The 10,118-nt window shown below is 42.1% G+C and overlaps 1 protein-coding gene across 1 annotated transcript; it reads right to left on the minus strand.

Annotated features, from left to right (window-relative positions):
• Window positions 1-2,548: 2,548 nt before the first annotated feature.
• On the minus strand, window positions 2,549-9,736 carry LOC134482260 (disks large homolog 5-like). The gene is made up of 5 exons (XM_063274948.1): window positions 9,712-9,736; window positions 8,810-8,972; window positions 7,539-7,670; window positions 6,705-6,881; window positions 2,549-3,123 (listed from the first exon to the last, which is right to left on the minus strand). The coding sequence occupies exons 1-5, from the start codon at window positions 9,734-9,736 to the stop codon at window positions 3,039-3,041; spliced, it is 582 nt and encodes a 193-aa protein (XP_063131018.1). The 3' UTR covers window positions 2,549-3,038.
• Window positions 9,737-10,118: the final 382 nt, after the last annotated feature.

Genomic DNA, 10,118 nt, shown 5'->3' on the forward strand with positions numbered 1-10,118 from the left:
GGAAGTGCAGCTTTTTGGGAGCCAAAATAAGACAATTATGAACACCGGATATTGATACCATACACATACATTCTTGATATTGAATAAATCAACTAACTTTAAGAATATGGGAATTTGATCCTCAGTACTACGGAGGGTAAACATCATGAAGAAAATGGCAGACATTTTGCCTATGGACTCTGTTCATATGTTTCTCAACAAAACTTAGTCACATGCAAACTCTTGGTTTGAGAGGCACCTAGGAAATACAATTCATAGTTGTCAACTCTGTGCTCTATTGAAGATGTAGGAAATGGGAAGGGAAGCTAGAAAATAACAGTACAGACTCTCTCAAAATTCTATGAGGCCTGTGGGTTTGTACTCCAGGGACCCTTGAGGCCTGCTCAAACCAGAGACCCAGGAGGCCCACCCTAAACAGAGACAGTACTACCTGACTCCCAGGAGATCAGCTGTTGCCCAGCTCACAGAGCTCTATATTCCTCCAATGAGGCTGGATCCAGTCAGAGACACTCATGACAGTTAACACCAGAGATAACCAGTTGGGGAGAGGCAAACCATAAACAACAGAACCCAATGCAAAATCTGCTGCTCACTCAGAGGACCTATAGGGCTCTTAACAATCATCTATAACAGAGTATCTCGTGCCCTCTTCTGGCCACTGAGAGAACTGCATGCAGGGGGACCACAGACAAAAAGTCAGCCAAAGAACAATTCACCAATATAAATAAAAATGAATACATTTCTCTTTCAGAAAGGCATACAAATGTATGATCAAGGCAAACAACACCCAAAATGGGGACAGTCTGGCCCACGTCACTTGACCCTTACACTAAACTGATCATACAATTACACAGGTCCAACAATTAACATTCAGATTACAGTGAATATGTATCCCATTTGTCCTCATTGAAATGGATCACCACATCCAGGATGATTTTACAAGATCCATTCATTGTCCTTAAAATTACATGCTTTCCTTTTGCCTTTTGTAGTTATTGATCAGCAATCCTGTCTGAACATGCACCATGCTTTCTTTATGCACTCATCTCGTAAGGGACCACTTGAATATTTCCAAATTCTGAATATTATAAGAGAGCGTCACTGAACATGGTGGAGAAAGGGTGTCTATACTAGGATGAGTCAACATTAGGATATAGGCCTTGGTGTTGTATCTTGAGGTTTACCCATTACCACCTTCCTGAAGAAACAGCATACTGGTTTCCAAAGTTGCTACAGAAATTTGCATTGCAAATCTACAGGAGACTCTCAATGTTCCCCTTGCTCCATACCCAGTAGGAGTGAATTCTCTTATGTGTTACTAAACTAAGTTATCCTGAAAGGTCTGAAAAAATATCTCAGAATAATTTTGATTGGCATTTATGTGGTGTCCAAGGATAATAAATATTTAATATGAGTTTCTAAGTCATTTAAGTTTCTTCAACTGTATTATGCTTATGTATATAGCCCATTTGAATTACGTTTTTTTAAATATAGTGTTTTAGTTTTTCAAATCTGTTTCAAATATAAGCCCATTAGTGAATGTGCACAGGGAAATAATGTTTAACAATTTCTGTAAATGGTCATTAAAAAAAATCATTAATGACAAATTAGATAATGCTCTCTCAATGAACTCACAGAATTGGCAGACAAGTTGTAAATAATGGAATTCATTGCAAAAGTCCAGGACAGGGACTGGAGACATGGCTCATCTGTTTGAGAATTTGAATCCCAGAGGACCTAAGGGGCAATTAACAATTCTCTGTCACATCACATCCCAGTGAAATCCACTGCCCTCTGCTGGCGGCTGGCAGAATTGCATGAAAACGAATATGGGGAGGTGGGAGGGAGACAACAGGCATGTGGGGTATCACCCACATAGAGGTAGGCATTCTGGGGAGAGAATAGGGATTTTATGGGATGAAACTGGAAAGGGACAGAATATTTGAAATATAGATAAAAATATCCACTACAAATTGCAAAAAAAGAAATAATTCAAAACTGTAAGACCTCCGCCCAAAAGAAGCTATGATATATATCAAAATGAACTCAGCAAAACATCATTATCAATAACAACAAACAAACCAACAACAAAAATAGTAAAAATGTTCATTCCTCTACAATTGGTGGAATTCATTAAATGTGCAGTCATAGTTGATGCTATATTTCAAGGAATCCACAGGCATCAAAGTCTGTGTGTCCTGAACATTTTACATTCCCATACTGAATTGTTTTATTTCCAATTAGATGTATTAGAGAAATACTTCTGTGTTTCTCCTTTGTTTGTCATTATAAATGAAGCTAAATTTGTGAGCACAGGGATAAAGCAAGGATATATTTCATCATGAAGGGGGGTTCCACAGAGCATGACACACAGTCTACATCAAGAGCACAGTTTCCTGCATAGCTCTGGCTGGCTGTGAACTGATGATGAAGCCTACGCTGCATGAGACTTGCAAAAAACCACTGTTGCCTTACACTTGTGCTGTTACAGGAGGAAGAACCACACACGACTCAGGACGGCTTTGTGAGTGAAGGGTTAAAGGTCACATTTTTATTTATAGACAAACATTAATTTATTCAAGAACATTTTAAATTGGGGAGTCAATGAGTTCAATGTATATAGCCTTAGGAATATTAATTAATTAATATTAATTACATACACTAAAGTTAACAAATGAATAAAAAACTTCAAACTTAAACAAATAAAAACAAATGCATAAAACAACCAAACTTCAAACTAAAAACCAAATATAACAAGTAAATTAGTCAGCATTCAATTCATGCTGATTTTTCAACATGTAACTCCAGCCTGTTGCTGGCCTTGCAAACACAGCAGAACGGCAGGTAAGATGGTAAAATCTCTTCAAGAGGAATGTAGACCTGCCTCATACAGGGTGGTTGGTTGTTGATGGACAAGTCGTCAAAGGGTTAAACGTGAGGCGTGTTCCATACCACATCTCAAGGTCTTTCAAATTCAGCCCAAGATTGGAAAGGTTACAAGGACTGAGATGCGGGAGGTGTTTTCAATCTTTGCACCCTCAGTGCTCCTGCTGGACAGGTCTGTCTCTGAGAGCTGTAGTCCTGGTCTGGGCCATGGGCAAGCGTCTGCTGGAGTGTTCAGACCTAGGGGTGGAAAAGGCCTGGTGAGGACCTGCCATGTCACTTCTCCCATACACAGCGCACAATTCAGCAGGAAAATCCAGGATGATCTTTCATCTGAGGTCATTTTCTCATGCCCAGGACAGAAGGGTAAGAGATCCCACAGGCCTGCATATTTTCCCAGCTTTAAAACTGCTAAAAATTGAACAGTGAACAGCAGATAATTCCAATCGTCCATATATATTATATTTTAAAACCATGTAGCAATGTCTCAACGTCAGTTGAGGAGAGATGTGAACAACCTAGAAAACAATAGGAAGGCCTTGGAGGCCTGTCCATCACTGAAATGAAGACTATCATTATTCCTCCACTGCAGGAATATGCCTGGGGTCCAAATACAACCTCGATATCTGCAAAGACCCAGAGAAACAATATCTCAAGAAGTACATGCACACTGAAGTGATATTATATTTGGCAAGAATATACTGCATGGAAATCTTGCCAAGGGTAGGCATTGAACTCTAAAGGAGATACTCATGCAGAAAATAATCTATACCACTCCTTTGTTTATGGTTATCATAAAACTATTTGTGGGGAGACTTAAAGGCACTGGGCTCAGATAATACAAGAGAGCTCAGACTGGAGGGATCAGTACACAATAGCCAGAATCTCTATGGATCACATACACTTCATGGATGGAATTTCTTTTAAAATGGACAGGAATAATATTCTGAGCTGCTCCTAGCTGACAGATGCTGATAACTATGATGAAAGTCACACACCCAATAAGACAGTTTATAAGTACAGGTAATCTACTTGGGTCCTCTCATCCTGTGCTTTCAAATCATCTCAGTGACACCGAAATGATGCCGCATCTTCTCAGACAAGGCCTTTTGCTCAGTGAACAGTTTGTTCTGATTCAGGGCGTCCTACAGACTTTCCTACATTCTCTCCTCATCCTGGTCATTAGAAGATGATATTGTCCATGGAGACAGGCATGTATACAGAGACAGACAGACAGACAGACAGACAGACAGACACACCTTTGAACTCACCCAAATATATTTGTTCACACATACAAGCAGAGTATTTTTCAGAATGTGCTTAGTTTCCCAGTTAATGGTAATAGAAGAGATCACCCAGTCTACTATTGTGGCATAAGAAAAAAAAACCTGGAATGGGGTAAGTACACAGTGAGCATAGGCTAAAGACAGCTCAGCCAATAAAGTATATTCCCCTGAAAATCATAAATTAGAAATGTGACATCTAGGCCTTTAGCCAAGACTGCTTAGCAAGGTCACAAGGCTGTGCACAGGAGGCTGATTTCAGGCAAGAGAGCACTGGGTGGGGGCAGGTGAGCCTCTTCTGTCCTCTGCTCACTGTTTCCCAGTGCATGCAAAGTGAGCTGCATTTTTCAATATGAGGACCCTTTAGGATACAGTACCTGACCGGGGAGCCAAACTACCCGCACAAACAGCTAGGAAATCTCCATAACCACAATCCAAGGTAAAACTTGGACTGGGATGCTATCAGATATAATTCGAGTGAGATAAGGCTGACTGATTCAAAGTCAAATGCTAGCAGGTATAATCAAACTCAGCCACAGTCCATGGAAATGCTGGACAACATTGTACCTTTTCACTTTCTGACTGATGGACATCTGGATAATTTTGCTTCATGGCTGCTCTGAGGTGAACCACTACAACACTAATGTGCCACAGTTTCTCTGCTGACACCTACTTCTTGTTCTGGAATCGCTGTGTCAAAGGTTGAACTTTCACAAGAGTTGTGCATGGCTTCTCACAGGGCTACCCATTTGACACCTCCAGCAATGCCTTAGGGTCATCACTTTTCTAAACCCTCCTTACAGATGATTTTCACTCAGAACAAATGATTTTGAATAACAATAGTTAAGAGTGCCACAGACCCAACACAGGGTGAGTGCTGTGGACTATTTTGAGCCTAAGGTTCTGTCTGTAGCAAAGATGTGATTCCACCTCAGCATAACTCCTGGACATCTTCTGCCTGCAGATTCAACTCTAAGCAAATTAATCTTTCAATTAACAAATTCCAGAGCAAACTCCAAAGCCAATGTATATTCAACCAAGTTTAGGCCAATCTGGAAAGAAAGTGGTGGCAGGTAATGATTAACATAACCAGGATGTTGAGAAGAGACAACAAGCACATGACCTTCCAGTGTTACTGCACACCGAGAGCAAAGAAGGCAGAAGAGCCCTGAGTCAGCAGTTTCCACACTCAGGTACATGGATTTCACACAGCAGACTCTCCTCAAATCCCTGTACCCTATTCCTGAGATTTCTCCAAGTAATGTCAATGTTGATGAATAGTTTTCCCACTGTAATAATTTCAATAGAAATCAAAACCCCATTAAGAACAGTTTAAAACTAATTGGAAACATTGTGTTTCCTCTTCTTCTCTCTTTTACATTTCTATATGTGTACATATAGACTAATACAATATATATAAATATGTGTCTGTGTTCAGAAACTTGTTGTGTTCACACACACACATATGCACAAACACACATATACACACACTTCTATATGTAAGCACCCATACCGCAAACACTTAAAACAAGCAACTCCCAATGTAACATGTGTACCATAGCCATAACCATGTTCACACATCTGTGCCCAACGACACAAACACACACACACACACATACACACACACACACACAGAGTCAGAGAGAAATGGAGAGGGGGAGGGAGGAAAGGAGGGAGGGAGGGAGGGAGAGAGAGAAGAGAGAGAGAGAGAGAGAGAGAGAGAGAGAGAGAGAGAGAGAGAGAACAGAAATCATAAGTGAGAAGCAGAAAAGAATGAGGAGGCCATCCTTCTGGAAGCACAGTTGTTGAGTACAGATTAGGCAAAGGAAATGTGTCAGTGAGAGCGTAGACACTGCTATCCATCCCTTATAGAGTAAACCTGTGTAGGGAATGCACTTCTTGGGCACACGAGGTTGAGAGAGTTGGAGAAAAATTTCCCTCTAACCCTCACATATCTCACACAAACCCTCACCCTGAGAGAAGCCTTTCTTACATCCCTGTTCATCCAGTCAGCTCCAGGACAGAAGCCCCAGGAAAGAACACTAAAACACTGACGTAGAACAGGACTGACACACTGCTTCTCAAGCTCCGTCACTATGAACCACCATTTGGAAAGGCAGAAGGGACCATTTACAATGTACGGGGAAAAGGAGAGAAAGTCCACAAGCCCCATCATAACTGACAATGATAACCATTCTTTTGGCAATTGAACTGAACTCTAATCAGTTCTGTGCACTACAAAGACGGCTACCACATGGCATCCCTCTAGCATAATGGCATGTAAGTGTGCAATGTGTGATCAACAGATCCCCCTTAAGGATATGCATTTTCTAGTTGAGCAGGAGGATTTGGTTGTCAATCCTCCAATTTCTTGCATGAAGCTAGAATCACAGAAAGTTTTGTAAATGGGCAAAGAAATGAACAACTGGATGAGTCCTAGGAGAGTTTCTGGATAATTTGGAGAAAGGTTAAATTGGTTTGACTTGGTTTCTGCTTAGATATCAGGAAAACCTGCCCTTGATGCTTCATTCATCCTACCTGAGGCTGCTTGTTACATGGATTTTCATACTGGCTTCCCCACAGAACCTTGTTGTTTCCTTAATGGATTCTTCCAGTGCAATCTGATCCCTTAGAAGCCCTTTGTACTCATTCCATGCTCTCTGGGCATTGTTCTTCAGCTCAAAACACTCAGTTAGGAGGGGGCAGAAGCTGCGGCTGAGACAAAAAGAAAAAATGGTGAATCCTAGCCAGTCTCCAACTTCCTCCCACTTCTCCAAGTCCATTCCTCCTTCTAGGATCCTGATCTGAAGAAAGCCCCAGATTATAGTCCAAGTTCACTGTAGCCATGGAGCATAACCTAGAGAGAGGTCAAATGGAGAAAAGAGCAACATTCCAGAAGACTCAGGGCATTTCTCAAAATCCTGACACCATTGATTCAAGTTTTTCCCAGAAGAGGACTTAATCCCTATGTGTGCTTATATGTCCATTTTATTAGAATGTCCCTTGGAGGCCAATCTTTCTATGTGTCCTCTGTGTGTGTGTGTGTGTGTGTGTGTGTGTGTGTGTGTGTGTGTGTGTGTGTCCTGTCAGAGCCCCAGAGCATCAGGATTGATTGATGACTCCATCATTGTGCACACATTTTCTATGTACAGGATCCCTATTTGGGAAGGACAATGACTGATGAATCTCACAGTCTCTTTCCATTTGTTCAAACTATCTACAAGACGTAAAAACCCTAGAGCCTTCCTTAGAGACAGGCTTCCTGGTCTGCTTCAAACACTATAAAGCCTGATCCTCACTTTATTTCAAAGATAAGAATGGGCTGACATATGCTTGCCTAGTGCTGGGGTCACAACCTTGTAAGTTACTCACCAGTACCAGTCATTTTCCAGTGTAAGGTTTTTACATTTGACCAAAGCGGTATTGATCTGCTCGCTCATTTTCTTCATGTCGGTCATCACTTCCTCGTGCTGCATCATGAGCATCTCGGACTCAAACTTGTTCCTGTGGCAGGGCGTGGTCCAAGGATCAAATAACATTATGAATGAAGGATTCAAGAATTACATGAATTTAGACTGAATCCTGAACTACCCCAGCCTAGGACATGCCACACCCTTGCTCCTTGGTACTGGGTCCATTTGGTATTTATTCAGTTTATTATTATGGCCACGGGGACAGCAGTGCCAGGAAACAAAAGCAGGGAGCTGATTTGCTTGAGCTCCCTGACAGGCTTTGAAGAAATAGAATAGCTTGCCAAGAACATTCGAGGGTCCTGTGCCACCATCCAGGCTCCAACTTAAACCCATGAAGACTATTCTCCTGTTCTTAGGTAACAATTCTCAATCATAGAATCTATTGCTACATGAAAACCCAAAGGAACATGGACAGTATTTACAGGGAAAAGAATTTATAACACACACCAGGAGATTCCCATGTGCGTCCACCTGAGCAGATGTGAAATGTTGTACTGTTCAAAGTGAGGCTCTCACCCTCATCATCATCATGCCATGGAAATTGACATAGGATAATTCTCAGGCCAAATCAGAACACAGAATACCCAGATCTTAAGTTATACACACAAATGCACTCACACATGCATACACACACAGAAACTCACACAAAACACACTCTCTCTCTCTCTCTCTCTCTCTCTCATACAATTAGAATGCCAAATAAATACAAGAATGTGGAATTATCTCAAAATACAATGAATAAAATCAGAGAACACCAATGATACCCTGTGGTCAGTCCGGTCACACACTGTGAGGCAGCAAGAGGGATTAGGCCCCTCCAGCTCTTCACAGGACCTATTGAACCCAAAGCACCTCCAGGTCAATTTCAACAATGATTGGTCATAATCAGAGCACCTAGAAATTCCCACAACCCAACAACTGTCCAGGCTACATAAACCACACAATGAGAGCTCACACACTACTACCCTCATTCCCAGACTGTAATTCAGGCCACAGGCTATGATTTACGTTTGTAGGAATCAAAATAGCCTGTGCCACCATCTCATTCCCATCTGATCTTCACATTCTGATGCAATCAGGAAAGTGATTTTGACCATGAGCCCACCCTGGAGTTGTAGCCTACTGTGATGTGAGGAAATGTGGATTTAACAGAACTTGCATTGTGACTACCTGTCATTTAAATTCTTTCCTGGGTAATCCACCAGGATTCTCCTGAGTTCATCTCTCTCCTTTTGCATCTTGTGGAGGGCAATTTTGAGGTTCTCCAAACGCTTCATTCTCTCCTCCTCAACAGGTGTCGTGGAGGGTTGGGATGATGCCTTCTGATCAGACTCTGTAGGTAGATAAACACCAGTGAACAGGCATATGTGTGGACACAGTGTCAAGAAAAACTATGCTTACTCTAAAACAGAAGTCTGAGGATGAACAGTTCTACAGATACAGTGACCTCCTGACAGAGCAAGAAAGCTATCTTTAAGCTGAACTCAGATCAGTCCCTGTTCCCCACCATCATAGACATATGGTGACATATGCCATCATAGATATAGAGCACACCTCCTATAGCCATTCTTCTGCACTGAAATTCTAAAGCTGGCCTAAACAAGAAGAATTGGAGGACCTTCTCAGCTAATATCTGATGTGAGGCAGGTAAGTCCTTGAGTCCAAACTGCTTAACATCTTGAATCCCTAGTCACGTGTGTTCAAGTACAAAGTAACTGAGACCATGATATGACCAGGAGAGTCTCCCTCTTGGCATCAATTACCCACGTAGTCTACAGGACACTGCTGAGAGGAAGTGGTTCCACAGCCTATCCTGAGAGAGACACTTTGTTATTCTTACACAGGCACATCCTGGTATTCTTTGACACTGCCCATGACATTAAAGAGATCCAAGGAAAGCCCCTTGACATATAACAGTTCTTGGTTCTCTGTCAAAATAATGATCAGAAATTGTTGTGTCTGGGTCAGCCATTTAGGAAGACTGAGGCTCTAAATCATACGTCCTAATCCTGGAAGGACCAGCTCAAGCCAACCTCCTCCAGGAAGCTCCCCTTGCCCTGCCCAGTACTCACTTGACCTCCTCAAGGACCTTTCCATTCGTCTTGTTCTCCAACGTGATAGAAGGCTGGCCTCCCTCTGCCTTGGTCTGGTCTCTGCATGGATATGATTGTCCCTCCGAAAGAGACTGAGGATCCTGGAGAACATGCCTCCTCGGGAACCCATTAGGAAATGAAGGGAAATCGCTCAGGCAGTTGGTGTCACCACAACACTGCTGACATCACAGAACATTCTAGTATCTCCTGGATACAAGAGAATTTCCAGGGAAGACACTACCGGTGATGTCACTGGGAAATGCCATAGCTTACCTGCTAACTACCTCCACCCAGACTGACCAGGTTCTGCAGTGGCTTTTCCAGAGACTCACTTTTGAGCGAGGGAACACCCATTCGCACACTCTCCTTCCACAACTTCAGAGTTC

The sequence above is a fragment of the Rattus norvegicus genome, chromosome 15 (assembly GCF_036323735.1).
Source record: "Rattus norvegicus strain BN/NHsdMcwi chromosome 15, GRCr8, whole genome shotgun sequence".
Lineage (NCBI taxonomy): Eukaryota > Metazoa > Chordata > Mammalia > Rodentia > Muridae > Rattus > Rattus norvegicus.

Excerpts from the sequence above, each read along its gene's own strand:
- LOC134482260 (XM_063274948.1), bottom strand. The coding sequence starts at position 9,736 with ATGGAAAGGTCCTTGAGGAGGTCAA. Across the intron at positions 6,882-7,538 it reads CTGGAAAATGACTGGTACTG|CCGCAGCTTCTGCCCCCTCC; the intron begins GTGAGTAACTTA and ends TTTTTGTCTCAG. Across the intron at positions 3,124-6,704 it reads CATGTAACAAGCAGCCTCAG|GTCTGAACACTCCAGCAGAC; the intron begins GTAGGATGAATG and ends TTCCACCCCTAG.